The 20,891-nt window shown below is 35.7% G+C and overlaps 1 protein-coding gene across 5 annotated transcripts in view; it reads right to left on the bottom strand.

Annotated features, from left to right (window-relative positions):
• The window catches only part of NPAS3 (neuronal PAS domain protein 3), a gene marked incomplete at both ends in the record, with an annotated part of 788,541 nt that overhangs the window by 28,715 nt on the left and 738,935 nt on the right, over positions 1-20,891 (bottom strand). For all 5 annotated transcript variants that reach the window (XM_081337596.1, XM_081337595.1, XM_081337594.1 and 2 more), the window contains one exon: positions 213-406. In XM_081337596.1, the coding sequence (XP_081193722.1) occupies positions 213-406 (194 nt within the window). The remainder of the gene's footprint in view (positions 1-212; positions 407-20,891) is intronic.

The following is a 20,891-nucleotide window of genomic DNA, read 5'->3' on the forward strand; positions in this document are numbered from 1 at the left end:
TTTCTAGTTAACTTCCTAGGCAACTAACAGTCAATCAGATTCCAGTTCAATTTTCCAAATCTCAAAATGAAGCTCTCATTTTCTGCGTATTGATCAGAGGAACACATACATCTGCATTATAATTATTGTCGCATGAAAGAAATGCTCTAGCCCCAAAATGTGTATTTCGGTAGAGAATTCATGAACAAAATAAAATAGCCCAAATGTAATACCTATTTTCACAGTAAATGATATTGAGGTCCATGTTTACTCGTGTAACAAACATATGGCAGTCAATTCTGACTTCATTGATTGTAGGAGGGGGCAGGGCATGAGCAACAACAACAAGCCCCATGATTTGGCTTGGGACAGTCCGCCCATGAGACAGCGACACTCTTAGTCGTAACCTTCCTGTTATATGGATCACCTGCAAAACAACAAAGAGTAAAAGCATTGTGTGAGACAAATATGAAAGCAATTCTTTCAGCAGACAGTATAATTTCTATACAGAGCATTTAACACAGCCAGAATTGCATTTAGTCACTGCCAGTATTTGTCTTAAGCATATTAATACTGTCTGTGAACATGTTCTGAATTTTCTCTCTCATGCTAATAAAGAAAGAACATAATAGCTCAATGTTTCAAATGTAGCAAAACTAAAATCAAGAGGAGTTTTCAGTTACTGAAGGACAAAATGTAATCTGGAAAGTCAAAAGAAAGATTTATAGCAGGGGTCCCCAACCTCCGGTCCATGGACTGGCACTGGACTGCGGCATGCCAGAAACAGGTACATGCAAACAAGCGAAGCCCCATTGGTGGGATGCAGGCAGCACACACGAAACCACACCCTCTCTGGTCTGCAGAAAAACCTGGCTCCACGGAACCGGTCCCTGGAGCCCAAAAGATCGGGGGCTGCTGATTTACAGTACAAAATGAAGATGGAAAAAATGACCCTTATTTGGAAATTGTAGCAGCAATTCTATTATGATTAATAATAATTTCCAGGTTATATTTAATACACTAATAGTAAGGTAAATCAAATATTACTGACATGTGTAAATACTTTCTTGTGCTTTTGACCTAGCACACTGAATAATCAGGAACCAATCAGTTTGTGCAAGAGTCAAATCAGGTTGAAGATACAGAATTATTGCATGGTATTTTTGATCTGTGAGAACATAATTTTTTTCCATTCCTATAAACTGAATATTAGGCATATGTATGTGGTATGTTTATTTATAGAGCAACCAATGGATCATAAACACACTCCCAATTTTCATGTGTATGTGCTTTCAAGTTGGTATTGACTCCTGGAGATTGCCTGGATATGTTCCTACATTTTTCTTAGTAAGATTTCAGGTGTGTTTTGCCCTTCTTGGGCTGAGAGAGCGCCTGGTCCAAAGTCATCCAGCTTTGTACCCAAGGTAAATGGACACAAAGATTTTCCTGGTTTGTAACCTGGTGCCTTAACCATTACACCAAACTTTTTCTTTTATCTTCATTATAAAAAAAATAAAGGAGGAATCATCCTGTTTCTTACTTTGATTTATTACATATGAAAATACAAAACATAAGCATGGAATTAGAAGTCATTCATACAAAAGTAGAATCAAAGGAAGGGAATCAAAGAATGATAAAGAAAACATCAGGCTAATAACATTCTTAAACATTTATTCAGTTTCAGTATATATCACCTGCTATTCTACACTTTTGTAGACCAATCAACTTTCACTGAGAGGTGTCAACTAATGAAAGATTCTTAGTGTTAATTAATACATGATAGTATTGGATATTTGCTGTTGCCCTGGTATTCCATCTGCACATCATGCTTTTTCAGAACCATGAAATGGAAGAAGTATTTGCAAGCCAGCTGGTCAGTAGGAAACCGTGCTGGGTTTAAAACAGCTAAAAGGATCTGTAAATCATGGATGGATGAGTGACTCTAGGGCAGACATGTCAAACACAAGGCCCGGGGGCCAGATCCAGCCCGCAAAGTGGTTTCATGTGGCCCACGAAGCCATCCTGGAAACAGTGAGGGAACGGCCCCCACTGCCTTGGCCCTGGCCCAGAGACCCTCCTTCTGCCAGAGACCCCCAGATCTCTCCCACTCCTGCCCAGGCCCCCATAGGCACCCTTGATGCAACGATGTAGAGCTGGCCATGCCCACCCAGTAGGCCATAAACACTCTAGCCACACCCACCCAGTAGGCCACACCCACCCAGACCATACCCACCCGGCCCCCTGAGGGCAACCGCAATGCTGATGCAGCCGTCAATGAAATTGAGTTTGACACCCCTGCTCTAGGGGTTATAAGTAGGAACAAGGAGGTGACGGGAAGTTCTGAAAAAGATTATTAATGGGATGACAACCAAGTAAGTGACTGGCCTTTATTTAGGAGCTTCTTTCTTACGTAGCAGGTTGTACCATTTTACAAATAACTACTTTATAAGCAGCAGGGTTAGAAACAGTGAGTAAATATGCAGCAATTTTTTTTTAGTGGAGGTAATAGCATCATCTTCTAAATTTTTTTTAAAAAAATTATTTAAATTTGTAATTTTGGAATAATATTCTGCATATCTGCCATTTTTAACACATAATGAAATGAATACATACTTCCAGGTTAACATATGTCACTTGAATGATGCATTTATTTTCTTAATGGTTGCTCCCTAACACTGACATATGAATTCTAACATTTATTGGGCTCCTTTGCGACTCTGAACTGGCAAAGATTCTATTTAGCAACCTGGTCTTGAAAAATGTTTTATAGCCAAAGATCTTAAATGAACAGAAACCTTGTGTAAATGATACTGCCTTTAATAGTTGCCCTGAAAGGCAACTTTTGCCAATCTGGTTCTTGTAAGGTGTGTTAGAAATCGAGCCAATATTGGTAGGAAAAGCTTCTCTACATAAGTTTGTCAGGCTAATCTTTGGTCTTTCCCCAGTGTCAGATTTTTATTGATTTTAATACATTTGTCTTATAGGTGATTATGATGAGATCAAATGGTGTCCACATTAAGATCAGCTTTAAAAATAAACCCTACATGATTGCAGCATAAACATATTTTCTCCAAAAGATAAAAAGTTAATCCACATGTTTCATATATAGTTTAATATAGGTCTACACAATATGGAATGGTTGTAATAATTATTTCATACCGGTATGTGGGATGTCATATAGTTTGCTGTATTTGATGAGGACATTTGGAATATATAAAAAATTCAGGAATAAGCAAGCTAGTGCTTCAGATGTTCCAGACCAACATGGATAATGGAAGGGGTTGTGGGAGTTAGATTGAAACATTACAAATTGACAACACTGTGTAGGATTTTTATGAGAAAAGTTTGTCTTAAACATAACTTTGTCACATGGCATGAAAAAGTTATAAACTTTAATTAAATGAACTGAAAGCCAATGCATATAGCAAAACATGACAATATAATTTAAGGGTAGTTTTGACACTATATTCAAATTATTTTCAAATGAGATTACAATAATATCTGTATAATAATTATTGTACTGTACTAAGTATGATGTTAAGGGAACCTGGAGAAATTTGCTTGAACTATTATTTCCATTCGCTTATTACCACAACTATTTATATGTCAAAACTGGTAATAAATACTTTAAAGCAGGGCTTTTCAACCAGTGGTATGGGTACCACCTGTGGTACATTGGCACCTGGCAGGTGGTACATGACCATCCTAGAAAAGTGGTAGTGGGGGAGGGGAATGAGCTGAACCGGTGGCAGCACCGCACAAGCCGAGCTAGAGATGGCTGGAACTGCAGGGCTGTCAGGGCTCAGCGGAAGCACCAGGATCAGTGCCAGGCTCCAGCTGGAGCTTGGCACTGATCCCAGAGCTTCTGCTGAGCCCAGAAGAAGTGCTGATCAGCTGGAATGTTGCAGCATCTCTAGGGTCTTGTGATTTACATTCAGATGCTTGGCAACTGATTCATATTTATGATGGTCATAGTGTCCCAGGGTCATGTGAAGTGACCAAAACCTGCTGCAGCCACCCAGCAGATGGGGGGAGGGAATAAAAACCAAACATCCCCCCCAACCCCACACCTGCTGCCAATCCTCAACAGAAATGCTCACAACAATGAAAACCTCGGACAGGAGGAGGAGTGCAGCCAGGCAGGCAGGCAGGCAGGTGTCTTGCTCAGCTGTGGCTTGGGGGGCACTTTTTCCAGTGCCATTGTAACTTCGAACAGTCACTAAGTGAACTGTTGTAAATCGAGGACTACCTGTACTTCATCACTTTTTTTTGGTCAAGTTTTTGACACCTTGCTAGGCTAGGTGGTATTCGGATGTTGTCATATCCTAAAAGTGGTACAGTGGGTGAAAAAGTTGAAAAGCCCTGCTTTAAAGTACATAGATGCACGTTTGTACTCTGCCTTCCTTTAGGAAATCAATGCAGCAGTTTGATCAGATTAATTTAGAATTTGGAAAGTGGGAGGCTTCAGACCTCCTATCTCCGATACCCTCTGTGTCTTCATGACTTCTGCTTTGATTTAACAACATGTTATTTCCTGCTGTCACTTCTAAAGCACATGAGCCTCTGTTTATTAGTCAAGGTGCTTGCAATCTAAACTCCTTTTCTGGTGATAAAAATGTAAAAAGATGAAATAATTTATGTAATTCAATTTCATGGCTATATAACTTAGAGGTAGGTCACTAGAGATTGTCTTCTCGGGAGATAGAACAATCTCATCAGAGATAAGCAAAATCAAACTTTATTAAAAAAAGAAAAATATATTCCATTCTTTTTGACCTTAGTTTTAAAGACACTTTACCTCTGTGTTTTGGAAACAAATAAATAAATGCAGAGGAGGACTTGCCATAATCAGGATTTCAGCTTAACGGAATAATGACAATACAGTACAGCAGAACATGCAAAGGAGACGCCCCAGAAATAGCATAAGATGGCAATGTCTGCTACAAATGGGAAAAAGCCTCTTAAATAGATTGGAACAGAAGTCAGTTTAATATTTCAAAATGCAAGTCTCTACAGAAGTGTTATAGCTCAATGAATACACATTTCCTATCTTGTACAGTTAGTATGCAAAAGACAAGAAACAGTACAATATAATAAAGCATTAATTAAAAATAGTACAACATCCCAAGTAAATCTTTCCCGAGATACAGGTTTCCTGAAACATATTTTCTTTATGCCTCAATTATTGCTGGATCTCCCATTTTTTGGTGATTACAATAAACTAATTCTAAGGCTGCTCTGGAGATGGAGAAACCCCCAATCTTTTACTCAATCTCAGTACTCAGTTTTTTTCCCTTTGTTGCTTCTTCCAGTTCTACCAGAATATTTCTTCATTTGTTTTAAAAGGATTCAAAACTTCTCTCTCCAAAAGAGAATGTCTAGGTATGTCTCTCTCTATATGATAAACAGCATCTCTCCCTTATGAAGTTGTTGGCACTCTTTTTGCAGGTGGATTGGCTTATCTGGGACTCTGCACTTATAGCTTAGCATTTATAACATACATATTACTTTTTCCTTCTGTTTTATCTCACAGCTGTAACTCTGCAAGGTAGAGATGTAGGTGAGACATAATGATTGGCCAAAATCTTCCTTTCAGCTTCCATGCCTGAAAGTGAATTTGGGTCTAAGCCTCCCCAGAACTAGTCTAATACTCTGACCACTTAGAATTTGAAATAAATGCATAAAGATTTACGGAGAGAAAGGACCTAATTTAAAACCTTTATTTTTAATCAAGAAGCTTCATGGGCATGAGAAAGACGGGTGAGATTTCACTTACTTCAGTTGTTAAGGTATCTTCTGTACCTCCTTAAATAAATAGCTATGCTGACTGTGAATAAATCAAGGCAATAACAAATATAATTCATAACCATTCAGTTTGACTTGTATGAATGTGTGATTTTTGCATTTGTACTTAAATATCTTTTTAATTCTTAACTTTGCACTGAGTTGAAATCATTGGTTTATTTATTTTAGAAAAAGGAGTTTAATCTTTGTAGTTCATCCAATTAAAGACCTTTAAGATGAGATGCTAATGCAGAAGTTGTCAGCGCCATCTTCAATAAAGATTTTTTGGGAGATAGACACTTCTTTCACTGATATATTTTCAAAGTGGAATATGAATCAAGAGAACTTGGTTGCAAATAATGGGTGCAGATTATTAATGTTGACTAGAAGCTGCAAAGCACCATTTTCCATTAGCAAGTTCTTTAACAGTCAGCTGCACAGAATGTCAAAGAGAATTCAAGCTATGAAAACCAGCTTGAAACTATTATTTTCCATAATGTTTTTAAAAGGCACCTAAATTGTTAATTTAAAAAATTACAGCAACTGTGGCTTTGTTATTGAAGGTACATTATATATAAAGTTAGCCAATAACTATCTCATTTGTACAGGTGAAATTGATGCAATATTTGCATTTTGCATCAATTTCACCTGTACAAATAAGATAATTATTGGCTAACTTTATAAATACAATGTACCTTCAATAACAAAGTTTCTTATGAATACTTTAAGATATTTCTAGAGATGAAATTGTAAAAATATCACCAAAACAGCTAATTTTTGTGAGTCCTCATTAAATAATGAAGAAATAGTTAAAATAAAGAGGATTTACAGATGAGACATTTACAATACAATATATTTCTTCCAACTAGGCCTAGTCAGGAATGTTTAGTTATCACCACTTATTTTTTCATGCTTGTTTCATGGAAAATGGATTTCAAATCTATAGATGCATGGAAACATACTGCTTTTTAGTGACTAACATATAATAAGATAATAAAAAAATCTATTATAAATATATACTTGTTTCATGAAAGTTACTAAATTGCTTGAAATATGTTAATATCAAAGGGTAAAACTTCAAAATGCCATTCTGTATTTAAAGTCTACTATTTACTTCTTGCAAGTACAGCAATAATGCTGTTTGCAACTTATAGTTTAATGGCAAACATATTTGAAGTGCTTATTTACTGGGGTTAGACTTTACTGAATTCTCTCTCTCTCTCCTTTTTCTCCCCCCCACTCTTCTGTCATCTATCTATCTATCTATCTATCTATCTATCTATCTATCTATCTATCTATCTATCTATCTATCTATCTATCTATCTATCTAATATCTAATATCTATCTAATATACACTACCACAAACCTGAAACATTATTTCCTTGCTATGATCCATTCAAAATGATGAATGTTCATTTAATTATTCAGGATGCATTATGAACAATTTAAGCATTAATAGTTCATTTAAAATAATAAACATACAGTAACATAAAATAAGCCTTGATTATACTGAAGTATTCCCCCTCCCCCTCCAAGAGACCTGTTTTCAATTGCTTCTGGAAAGAAGTTAAAGTAGGAGCTTCAGCAAGTGTCATAGTAAACATGTCAGAATCATTGTGAATCAGATGGCATACAAATTTAATCATTTATTTGTGTTATTACTAATCAGCATGGTTAAATTACATGGGACTTAGTGGAAATAAATAGGTGGGAGAAACATGTCTCTCTCTTATGCTTTGGTAAAGACTTATAAAAATGAAGCTAAGAAAAGTTGCTAACTTCAGTGTCTCTTTCAATGATTTTTTGATCTGAAGATCTTTGCATCCTGTTTATGAATATCTTTGTGATCACTGGTAAATATTTATCAATAAACAAAATGAACAATATTTTCAGTGATCCATACATTTGCCCCAGGAGTGTTTTTATAGTGGTGAATAAGGTGAAGAAATTACCAATCCAAATCCTAAATTACGTTCAAAAATCCATTTAGGATGGGGCTTCAATGTTTTTCTCCATAGAATTTCATTTCTATTAATATTGGACTCAGATCCTGGAAAGACAATCACATATATGACTTGATTACTGTAATTTCATTTATAGTCCATTCTGCCCCTAAAAAGATGATATCATGGACCTCAATCTGTTTTATTATTATAGTAACTCTATAAAATTGATTTGTTAGTTTGTGACTGAACCTAGGATAATCAGTAAACTAACAGTTGAATGGCAACTTGTACTTATGTTTTTCAAGCCTTAATTTGGCTTATAAGCAGTTGTACCAAACTAGCTCAATCCTTAATTGTTTCCAAATAATATTAATTTTATTCTTGAACAGGGGTGTCAAACTGCTGGCCCACGGGCCGGATGCGTCATGGCAAAAGTGCACCCACCCCATTGCCGGCAATGGTAAAAAAGTCACGATACGTTGCGACATGTCATGTGACTTTGCAAGTTTGACACCTCTGTTCTTAAAGGACAGTATATGCTAGCTGCAATGTTCATCTGTTTTGAAATATTTCTTTTTCTATTTCATATAAAACAAAATTGTAACAAATGAAACAAAGCAAAATTATGTCACTTTTTGAAAATAAACAATAAAACAGAATTTCTGTTACAAAAACTGAATCCATATTGCAAAAATTGGATTTATGGCAACCTAATAGGATAAGTATTGCCATGGCATCATATGTCACACCATTTTCTGATATAACTCACTACATGTGAGACTTGAGTAATAATTCTTCACCATCATCACAGCAAATCAGACCAGACTGCTTAAAGTTTTCCTTTCAGTATTTGTTAATAATCTTACGTGCCAATTTTTTTTAAAAAAATCACATACCATATTTTTCTATTTGACAACGTAAACAACAAATCTACTACCCATGCATTTACTTTTCAAATTTAAAAAAGATGGCTGTAAGTATTTCTACACTGACCATTTTTTAAAAGTAGATTAAGAAACAAATTAAAACTGAACACAGTCAACTGGCAGTAAACACTGGTATAATTTTTTTAACACTTTTGGCACAAGAACTATCTATTGCAGATTGCTTCAGGAAAGCTCTTGGCAAGTATATCATCAGAAGGAGCAACACTTTAATATTTGCCCAGGCAGTCAAATATAAACTGACACCAGGAACGAAAGGGTAGCAACTACAAAGTAAAAAGTATTTCTGTTTAACATAAGTCTCCATAACAAAGGAATCAGCATTAGGATTCATGGTTCAGAGTGCTGTTAAGTTATACGTGGGAAATTAAAATAATCTCAAGAATCTATTTGATATAATACAGCAAATATAATGGTGGCTGAGACTGCAATCCCCCAAACATTTACTAGGAATTAGTATGACTGAAATGTACAGGTTTCTCCAAAATTATATATTACAATTTTTTTAAAAAAAGAAACACCTTTGTGACAAGATACCAAGATAGTAATGCATTGTATAAGATTGGGTTAGATCAATTTAGAACTGATGGAAGAATCTCTTTGATATGACCTCCACAGCAGATCATGTGCAGAGAGATTTAAGATGATGAGAGTTACAAATACAAATTGATATATCCAATGGCAAGTTATTAAGGTGTCATCTTAGGGCGACTGAAACTTGTGTCTGCAAACAGATTAAGAAATCTGATTTACTTGCAATTTAAGTTATGGCTTAAATGATTTGCATTAAAAATTACTTCAGCCTCTTTACTCAGAGGCCAATTGCAAATCCTTTATGACATCATCTGGAATCCTTGCTGTGCTAACATCTAGATGTTAACCTCAACATGCCAGCATTTGGCAGTTGCTTGATAATATTTTAGTGCCATCTGCACTGTATATCTGCAGAAAATCATAAGTATAAAAATGTGCCATCATTTCCTTGGATTAATAGGTTGCGTACACTCTCATATACTGTAATACTTGCTCCTGAGCTGATCTTCTAATGTGATTCCAGTGATATTATTGTACAGATTTATTTTTAAATTTATTTTTATTGCTTTATAATTAAAAAGAGCAAAAACCAAAAATAATAGAGCTTGTGATAACACTTTGTCAAAGAAAAAAGAAAACAAAAAATGCTTAAACAAAAAATGAAGTAAATATGAACAAAAGAAAAAAAACTATAGTATGTCATTAGAACAATAAATAGCTACATTTCTATATATACTTATCTAATGCAAATATTGAAGAATTAATGCTTTTGAGTTGTGGTGTTGGAGAAGACCCTTGAGAGTCCCTTGGACCAGAAGGAGATCAAATCAGTCAATTCTACAGGAAATCAACCCTGACTGTTCTTTGGAAGGACAGATACTGAAGCTGAAGCTCAGATACTTTGGCCACTTAATGAGAAGAGAGGACTCACTGGAGAAGACCCTGATGTTGGGAAGGATTGTGGGCAAAAAGCAAAGGGGATGGCAGAGGATGAGATTGGTAGATAGTGTCATTGACACAATGAACATGAATTTGGGCAAACTCTGGGAGACAGTGGAGGGCAGGGCACCTGGTGTGCTATGGTCCATGGGGTCATAAAGATTTAGACATGACTTAGCAACTGAACAATAATATTGCAAATATTATTTAAGATATATATATATATATACATATATATATATATATATATATATATATATATATATATATATAATGTCTCTGATATATTTATGCAACTTTTTTAACCCACTGTATTTTGTATAAATGAGGCCTATATTATATTATATATACATGCAATCAGGTCTTCCATCCAATGACTAAAAGGGACCATAAATGTATCTTTCCAATGTTGCAGTATCAGTCTTTTGGCCATAGTAAGAGCACAGAGTTAGGGTTGGCATTGGGTTTACGATTGCATTATCCAGTTGTCTATACTAGGTGTGTAATTCAAGAGAATATTGTACTATAGTAAGTATCCAGTGCTTTTTTTGTAAAAGAAAAAGGTGCCGGAACTCACACATGTCATACAACCCGCCTTGCCTAACCTACAAGGTTCCATCCAAAAAAGGTGCCGGAACTCCGTTCTGAGCATTCTATGACAAAAAAAGCACTGTAAGTACCATATACTATACTAGGTATGTAATTCAAGAGAATATTATTATCTGAGTATTTTATTTTTTGTTGGATAATTATATCTATATAATTTACTATTTGCTCCTAAAAGTATGGGACATTATAAAAGCATGTGTTTTAAAGACACACTATCCTTATTACATTTCCAACAAAATGCTGCTTTTGACAATCCTTTTCTATACATGCCCAATGGAATCCAATGAATTCTAAATATTATTTTGTTTTGTTTAAACAAACACTAAATATTATTTAGACTTTGTTGTGTAAGTCCTTATTTGAGGTACCTTTACACTTTTGCTACAGAAGTTAAGACAATATCTTATTATCTAGACCAGTGGTGGCGAACCTATGGCACACGTGCCAGAGGGGGCACTCAGAGCCCTCTCTATGGGCACACACGCCTCGCTCTTTGACTAAGATTTCGCAGGAAAAAGCCATTTCTCAAGCCCCTTCCTAGCTAAAACAAGCCTCTGGAGACAGAGCACTGTTTTTAGCTTTGAATTATATCAAATCTGACACCAGAAACAGACTAACAGATGACCTGAGTGCTGCATGTGTTGCTCTCAAACTTACAAAGTATAAGCCAAGGTTAGACAAATTATCAGCATGCATACAACAGCAAAAATCACATTCATTGTTCAAAAGTGTGCCAAATGCAAACTTTTACCTTTCAGTAAAAAGTTGCTTGTGTCATTGAAAGCTTTGTTATTGTGTTTTCTTTTAAGACAAAAGATGTTAATGTAGGAGTTGTTTTTCTAAACTAAAACCTCAGTATTCAGATTAAATTGCCGTGTTGGCACTTTGTGATAAATAAGTGGGTTTTGGGTTGCAGTTTGGGCACTCGGTCTCCAAAAGGTTTGTCATCACTGATCTAGACAATATAGGACCCTCTAATTTTTATTACATTCATTTCTTAATATCTGCATATTGAACTGATTTATTGATAACAAACATGTATAAAAACTAATAGCAGATTTTTAGTTCTAAAGGATTTAGCTAGTTGTTCTAGTATCTCAGGCAGTCTTAGAAACTGAAAATGTTGCTGGTTTAACAATGTTGTTAACAAATATTGTAATTGTTAATATTGCCATTGAGTTATATCTGATAGATATTTATCCTTTAAGAAAGAGCATGTTAAAAAATCATCCTCATCATCTATCAGTTAGTCCAAAGTCAAAATTCTGCTTCTATCCAATTTTTCTCTATCACCATCTTTTCCCTATTTTCAAAGTTGGATTTCCCCATAAAGTCAATTTGGCATGGGAAAAAGCGTCAAATCTTTTTTTTTTAAATTAAACAGTACATTCTATAACTTTCTAAATGGCCTAATTGTTTCCAGAGATACTAGAGTTCTATTGTGTTTAGATACTAACACTGTCCATCCAACCAAAGATACTATATCTGTGTTTTCTAAAGTTGCTCAAATCAGAAAATCAGAAAAAAACAATTTATTGGCTTCCAGGATTTAATACTTGACTATAAGAACTGTAAGCATGCTGATATAGCTCCAGATTCAGAGAACTGAATCCTCCCTCATATTGTTAGTTGGGAGTCATTAAAACTCACCCTTTATATTTATATTTACTAAAACTTATATTCTGAGATGAATTTCAGTTTATATATCTTCTTGTCTAGTATTCTCAAAACATATTCTTTGTTTAGAAAATTTCTGTTGCGGTTCTTCAATTCTGAGAATATCCTTACAGAAAACACAATTGCCAATTATACATATTTAATTTAACTAATTCTTCAGCATTGAAACTCTGACATTTTATTTTCTATAAAGTCTACCTAAGTTTGGCTCCTTTTGACCATATGGAGCTATTCACGTTAGTTTTCAGCAACAATGTAAAAATGATTTATCACTGTTATCTTTTAGATGTTTTTGAATCTAGTATATAGTCCTGAATGGTGTCTCATCCCAGTACAAACCAGATCTGACTTTCCTTAGCTTTTTTAAGATCATGCAAGATGACTTAAGTGCTGCCACCTGCTGTGACTTGTACTCTTGAATCATTCATGTCAGTTAGATGGACAAAGACTCACCAAACAAAGCTTGGCTAATTGTACATTGTGTCACTGATAACAGATCCATGAATTATTCTAAGTACAACATTCTTTTAATCCATTAAGCTCTCTACCATTGTCCTGTAACATATCAATCCATAAAGTTGGACTTTTCTATTATATCTTTGAACCACACTGCACCATACTATGAAAGTAATTGCCAACTCTCTATCTTTATACAACCTGAGTAGTGTTGTGATATTTACTTTCTCATGACGATGAATTCCAGCCAAGTCACTAATATGCTTAGGATTTCTCTGTATTTTGCTGCATTGTAACTGTATGTATATAATAAATGGAATCATATGTTAAAAAATATAGCATTTCTCCAGCCAGAAAATGACTTTGACTACCATAGTTTGGTAGCCCATCTTGATTTTGGTTTATTGTATGTGAAACTGTTTCTTAATTTCAGAGCAGTTAAATTTTCCAGAACATAACCTAATTCATGCAAGTAATATGTAACCTTGAAAATGAACTTCAAGATCATTTTTGAGGGTAGCATCCATCTACATGTTCTTTATTATTCTAGTGTATAACTTAGTGCCTGCTTTCAGATGCCAAGCCATTTTCTAAAGCATTTTCTAGGTGAATGCTGGCTCATTAACACAAATCATCCTTAGTTTCTGATTAACTCTGAAATCCAAGGGAAAAGCCAACTTAGGACACGTCTCTCTTACAAACCTCAATCTGTATTATACTTTTTATAGGTAAAGTTTGAAATTCATTTTTAAAAATAACAGCTTATTTTCAAGAAACCAGAAAGCTTTTGGTGCCTAAAAGTGGTAGGATTCTAATGAAGGAAACATCAGTTCTAACACTTGCAGGCTCACAACAATTGCTCCTGCTGTTAGATCCTTTAAAGTAAACATAAGCTTTGTATAAAGGCCTTTATCGTCTTGGCTGAATTGTCATAAATATATTTGGGATAAAGTGGAATGTGTCTGTGTACATGTATATATAAAAAACAATACAGCCTGATAAAAACTGCTAGACTTTCAAGCTGTGGGAAGAAAAATAAATCAATACCAGAATTTTTATGTGCCTAAGATGTCTCCCAGAAAGATAACCAATACTAAGTATTCTTCAGAATATCTCCTATTATGGAAGTTAGAAATAAAAATCTTTTAATGGTTGTATTTGAGGTAGATTTTCCCTACCCCCATTAGCTTAGGTGATTCTCAATATGGTAAACAAAAGATAGATAAAACAAACCATCAAACAAATTACACTAAAGTGTTTTCTGCATAGAAGAAGAAAAAATGAAGTCACCTATACAATTATCTGCAATACTTAGTTTTTCATTGTCATTCTAGATATTAAGAATTTTTTAATGTAAGCCTAACTTTTATGTTATAATTATTTCTGCAGTGGTTCTAAAAGAAAAAGGGAGTTGTCAGGCTTAAGCCAAAAGACAACACAGTGAAATCCATTTGAATCCAGTTCTTTATTTGCTTACAGCTAATAAACAGAATCTTCTCAGGCTAAAGCTATAACCTTCTAACTTAACTGATATACTGTACCTTGGGAGATTCTACAATGTGGCTACCCTGAACCTATTCCTCCCTCCCTCCCCTCCCTCCCTGATCCAGTTTAAGACTGTGCAGTCTCTTGGGTTGGGCCTTTTTCTGGAATGGGCTGCCTCCTCCTTGGGAATCCACAGTGCTACTGCTGACATTCCCCCCCCCAACACTTCTTCAGCTGCACATTCCATCACATAGGTTTTCCTGGACTGTATCTCTCAAAGTTCATATTTTGTTTTCCAGTGGTTTTGAAAGGCAAATAGATACGCATCCCTACCCCTGAACTGTAGCTAAGAGTAGCCTGACTTTTGAATGTACAGAAAGATTAAGAAGATGAATGAAAAGGAGACATTCTGCCAGGATGGGTACTCTCAGAGAGTTATTACAACACTGGAAATAAAAACTAATTAAAACAAGATAAGGAGAAGAGAAAAAGAGACTCATCAGTATAACATTAAACAGGTATTCCTTTATTTTTATGGATCTCTGTGTTGTGAATGAGTTAAATGTTTCTTTTGTAGCAGTTTTAGGTTGTATTTAGATTAGAGGAATACAAGGCATCCATTATGCTGCCTTGCAAAAAGATGCAGCAAGACCTTCAGTTGAGCATAATGGCAGATGCTGAGCAATATCATGAGGAAATGAATGACCACCAAAAATAATATGGAGTCGCCTAGTTTTGCTGTAACCTGTCTTTCCAAATAGCTTTAATTTCCAGAAATAAGAAATCAAGAGAGCCAGACTTTTGCACAGAGATGAGAGATAGAGATAGATAGAGATAGATAGATATAGAGATAGATTAGAGATAGATTAGAGATAGGTAGAGATAGGTAGATAGAGATAGATAGATAGATAGATAGATAGATAGATAGATAGATAGATAGATAGATAGATAGATAGATAGATAGATAGATAGATAGATAGATAGATAGATAGATAGGCAGGCAGGCAGGCAGGCAGGCAGGCAGGCAGGCAGGCAGGCAGGCAGGCAGGCAGGCAGGCAGGCAGGCAGATCCCATTTCCAAAATTTCATTCGAAGGATTTGAACTTTGATACTCTTTGGGATTTAAATTGACTTTATATAATTAAGCATTTGCTGCTAAAGCAAGGACCCAATCCAGCCTTTATTCAACTTTCTTTCTTTTTCTTTTGCCATACCTCTCTTTCCATTCTTACTTTTTTTGAAAATTGGATTCCCAACCCTTTTCAAGAGGCAATTGCTTGAATGAATGACAGAATGAAATGAGAAGAGAGAAACTATTAAATATATGAAAATTTATGATTGAAGATGGATAGTGATTAATAATTATATGTTATTTATATGTAAGGGTTTAGGTTTATACAGTACATACGTTGTATACAGCATGTTTATATGTGTGTTATGTATGCGTACACTTTGAAAGCAAGCAACTAAATTTCATTTTTAGTGTGTGCCAATGTTCCCACATAATAAAATGACAATAAAGGTTATATTATCTAAAAAGCAATCATATTAGCTGACTTAAATTAATGAAATGCTGTTTACAAATAGAATAGAATAGAGCTGGAAGGGACCTTGGAGGCCTTCTAGTCCAGCCCCCTGCTCAAGCAGAAGAAGCTATACCAGATCAGACAAGTGACTGTCTAGCCTCTTTTTAAAAACCTCCAGTGATGGAGCCCCCACGATTTCTGGCGGCAAGCTGTTCCACTGGTTAATTGTCCTCACTGTTAGGAATTAATTGTCCTCCCTAATTCCAGGTTGCTTCTCTTTTTGTTCAGTTTCCAACCATTGTTTCTTGTCCTGCCTTCTGGTGCTTTGGTGAATAACGTGACCCCCTCATCTTTGTGGCAGCCCCTCAAATACTGGAATACTGCTATCATGTCACCCCTATTTCTTCTTTTCTTTAGACTAGCCAAACCCAAGTCCTGCAGCCGTTCTTTGTTTATTTTAGTCTCCAGGCCTTTGATAATCTTAGTTGCTCTTCTCTGATTTTTTTTCCAAACTTTCAACATCTTTGGCTGCAGTATTCCAGGTGTGGTCTAACCAAGGTTTTATAAAGTGGTACTAATACCTCGTGTGATCTTGATTCTATGCCTCTGTTTATACAACCCAGGATTATATTACCGGTAGCTTTTTTGGCTGCTGCTGCACACTAAAATACATTTTGTTTCTGACTGGTCCTGCCCACTTCTTTGTCTTAGCTATGCAATGTTCAGCTTTTGTATTGCGTCTGCAAGCAAACAATTTAGACCAAGTATGAATCTTGGCCAGGAAAAGGTTGTGCACTTCTGCTTTTAACCCAATCAAAATCCAGATAGTTGGTTATGAGAAAAAAGGCCATTCAACTGCTTGTAACCAACAGTTTTTATATTTTTGTGTGATTTTGGTAGGAATTTATGGGAATTTGACTTGGCAAAAGATGGAGCTGCTGGAGTTCCTGTTAGGGTTTGGACATTCAACTCAAAGCAGCAAAAGCTGGCTAGTTCCCCCAAATATTATCATCCACAATAGTAAATGGGTGAATATTCCCACTTGTTCTTTTCTGAAGTGATTAAGGATATTTTAATTAGGTATTAATCAGAGGGTACTGGAGGTGGAATAATGGATGGGCAACATATTCTAATGGAAAAAGGTGGTTTAAAATGTCTGAATTACTGCTTTCTCTTAGCACATTAAAGCGCTGTAGTGGAGTACTTTGATGTTGTTTCTAGAAATATTCAGTTTATTGCTGGCAACTTGTTTCTGTACCAACCAATTAAAAATAAGAAAAAAAGTTTTATTAAGCTTTAAGAACTGATTAACATGAAATTATATTTTTCATTTATCTAAGGAGTTGCTTGATAGAATATCTTTGAATTAACTTTGCTATAGATTTGTATTAATATTTGAACCTCTGATACAGGAATATTTTAAAACACATGAACTATTGCAAAAGGAATCTTTATTTCTTAACTGCAATATTCAACTTATGGTTAACTAGTGTAGGGTTTTTTTATACTTGTTTAATACTTGGATCAAAAAAGTAAAAATACTTTTTTTCACTACATTTATAACTTCCTGATTAATTGAAAACCACTTTAGATATACGGAATGGTATTCCATCAAAAGAGTTCTAAAATCATGTTCACATCCCTAGGCAAAACATTTATCATTTTAGATAGATAGATAGATAGATAGATAGATAGATAGATAGATAGATAGATAGATAGATAGATAGATAGACAGACAGACAGACAGACAGACAGACAGACAGACAGACAAGATAGATAGATAGATAGATAGATAGATAGATAGATAGATAGATAGATAGATAGATAGATAGATAGATAGATAGATACACAGACAGACAGACAGATAGACAATCCGTGACTTATGACCATAAAGATTTCCATTGATAAGTAAAGAAGTTGTTATGTGAGTTTTCCCCATTTTATGACCATTTTTGCTACAGTTGTTAAGAGAATCACTGCAGTTGTTAAGTGGATCATATAGTCATTAAGTGAATCCAGATGTCCCCATTAACTTTACTTGTTGGAAGCCAGCTGGGAAGGCTACAAATGATGATCACATGACCCTGGGACAGTGGACCTGTCATAAATACTTGCCAGTTACCAAGTCTCAGAATTTTGATCACATAACCATGGGGATGCTGCAACTGCTGTAAGTGTAAAAAATAGTTATGTCCCTTCTATCAGTGCCATTATAACTTTGAATGGTCACTACATTTGAGGGTATGGGACATTATATGTAGTATGGGTCTTGCAGATTTAAGATTTTTGGAGAATTAACAATATTTGGGCCTTGAGGAGACTTTATTGCATTATTTAAGCCTGTGCCAGGCAACCTCCCAATGTTGCCACCACATTCACAAGCTTGACCATTTGTGACCATTCCTTTCCTTGGGTTCTTAGGATACATTCTGGACTCCTCCAGGCCAACAGCTTGAAGCTTATGCCTTGAATTGCAGACTTCAGGCCTTGCTTTCATTTTTAATCCCCCCCCCCATTCTCAGCTCTTTGTGACATTAATTTATCACCCAAGTAAATTAAAGGGAACATGATTTCGTATGCACATAGCCCTGTTTACATATTTGAGCAATTGGTATAGCTTTGCTTAGGGTCCCTAATAATGATTACCAAGCCAATTCATAAACAACATATTCAAGTCAAGATGTATTCAAACAATTTAATGAACATCTGTAGGTCAGGGAAGAGGTCTGCCATTGCATTAGTGCATCAAGTGTAATGTTTCATCCCCAAGGTGCAGTGATAAATTTTTAAAACCAAGATTCATTGGGGTAGACTCCTAAGCTAAGTCCCAGCAATAGTGAATAGTTCAAAAATAGCTGACAGCTTTGCTGATTCTATCACTGTTAATTTCTTTCTTTCTACATATGCACACAAATAGAAATGTGCATATGTGTTTATAATGGGTTTTAATTGCCCATTCAAGCCCAAGCCATCAAACTACCAAAATAATTTAAAATACTTTGCACTATAACACAAGTAGAGTCAAAATTATTTCCTATCCACCCTTCTGCTTTCTGAGAAAATCCATGTCACTCACCTTCTACCATCTCAACTCTCTGATTATGGCAGCTAAGATCCAAGGAATCAGGGAAGGGTAAAAGAGGATATGTTGTTGCCGACCATAAAAGTAAAAATCAAACATTTTAAAACATGAGGATTTAGTATAATGTAATCTAGTTTCAGGTTCACAACCCTTTGTTTTCATGTTAACAATCCATGTTGCCATTACTTGCAGATCTGAAAAGTCGAATTCAAAACCATCAATTGGGCATGTTTTCCTATGTAAATTTTTAGGCAAACAGGGCTTCTGTGAATTATTATTGTACTCATGAACAGGGAAAGAGATAGTCATACCAGATGAGGGAAGAGGTAGGTGGAAAGAAATATCGGTACGTAACCCTCATTCTGACAATGCCTATACTCTGTTTCGCTCCCACTGGAATAAAGGAAAGTTTTGTTCTATAAAGTAAATACAAAATAAACATGTTTAGTAATGGACTCCAAAACCCAAAGCCATTAATGTCAGAAATGCCTATTACTAGTGCTTTTTTTTTTTTTTAAAAAAAAATGATAATTTCACTGCAGGATTTAGTCAGTAGATACCAAATAATAACTAAGATGCTCTGCAAAATGAAAATTACCCATTTATTTCCAGGGTGATGAAGCTCTGCAATTAATACACTTTACAAAAAGAAAAAGAAAAACAAAAACCACAGGAAATGCTTATAGTTTAGTTCACATAACAAAAGGGACTGAGTAATTGGAAACAGGCTTTCCTAAAAAAAAGAGGATTCAGCACATTGTTTATCACTGTTACGGAAGGTACTGTATTTGGTCTTCCAGTGAATACATTCTAGGAAACTCTGTCACCGAGCCTGCTAAGAAACTAGTTGGGAACCAAGGCAGCATTCAGAAGAAAAAGAATTGGTCAGGAAAGCATTTTTTCAAAAAGAGAGGTGCCCAAAGAGAGCAGAATCCAAGCCTATGGTGCAGGGAGACACACTGTCATAGAAGAAATATGGATGGCATAGGAATGAGAAAAGCAACTTAAAAAAAAGAACAAATTATGGACTGGATAACAAGCTCAAATGGCAAGGAAATCCCTCTTTCAGAGTTATTTCTTAAGACAGTGAAATTGGGCAAGTGATACAGAATTCTTTGCACTGGTAGGTTTAAGAGGTTTCTGAGTTGGGAAATTCTGAGACCTAATTTTGCTTCACTCACACTTGTTGAGAGGACGGGAAGACTCCTAATTTGGTGGCAGAAGGGGACAACCGAAGGGACCCTTGACAGCTACACAGACTTAGCTTTAGGCAGCTTTAATCTACCTAAATTTGGCTACAAGAAGTCAAGGTAAGAGGATCTTCTCCTTAGCAGCATTTCTTTCCTTTCTCTCATTCAGCCTTTTTCTAACCCCAACTTTTCACTGCACTTTCTACTTTGCACCCATTGTCAATTTTTCCTATATCCAGAAGGGTTTCTTTCCTTGCTTGGACAGTTTCCCCAGCTGCCTTTTCTGGGCTGAATCTCCCTTTCTTTCTTCCTCTGGGGTTTTCCCCCTGCACCCTCCTGCTGTGACTTTTGCTCAAGAAGCCCTTGCAATTTGCTTTGTTGTTCCACAGCCAGCTTTTCTTTACTTACTTCTCAACTCACTTTTTCTCTTCTTTCTGAGACTATTCAGGAAATCATATCCCCCTCACCCCCTTTCTGGTTTATATTCCCCAGAGAGGTAATTAAACATGTCCTTCTTTTTAACAGCTTCTGCTTGTCACAGAAAAGGGTCTGGTTGCTTGGCTGAGGTTTCTGAAGTCCTATGTTGACTTAGATTCTGCCACCCCCCTCCATTTGGTGGTCCCAACCTGCTTTTTCAACTAATGTCAACCCAAACAGGTCTTGATTTTTTTTTCCTTGAGGTCTACATGGCTACTGAACTTGCACCCTCATCCTTGAAGCGGTTTGTCATATTACTGAGC

This window comes from Vipera berus (assembly GCF_964194415.1).
Source record: "Vipera berus genome assembly, chromosome: 1".
Taxonomy (NCBI): domain Eukaryota; kingdom Metazoa; phylum Chordata; class Lepidosauria; order Squamata; family Viperidae; genus Vipera; species Vipera berus.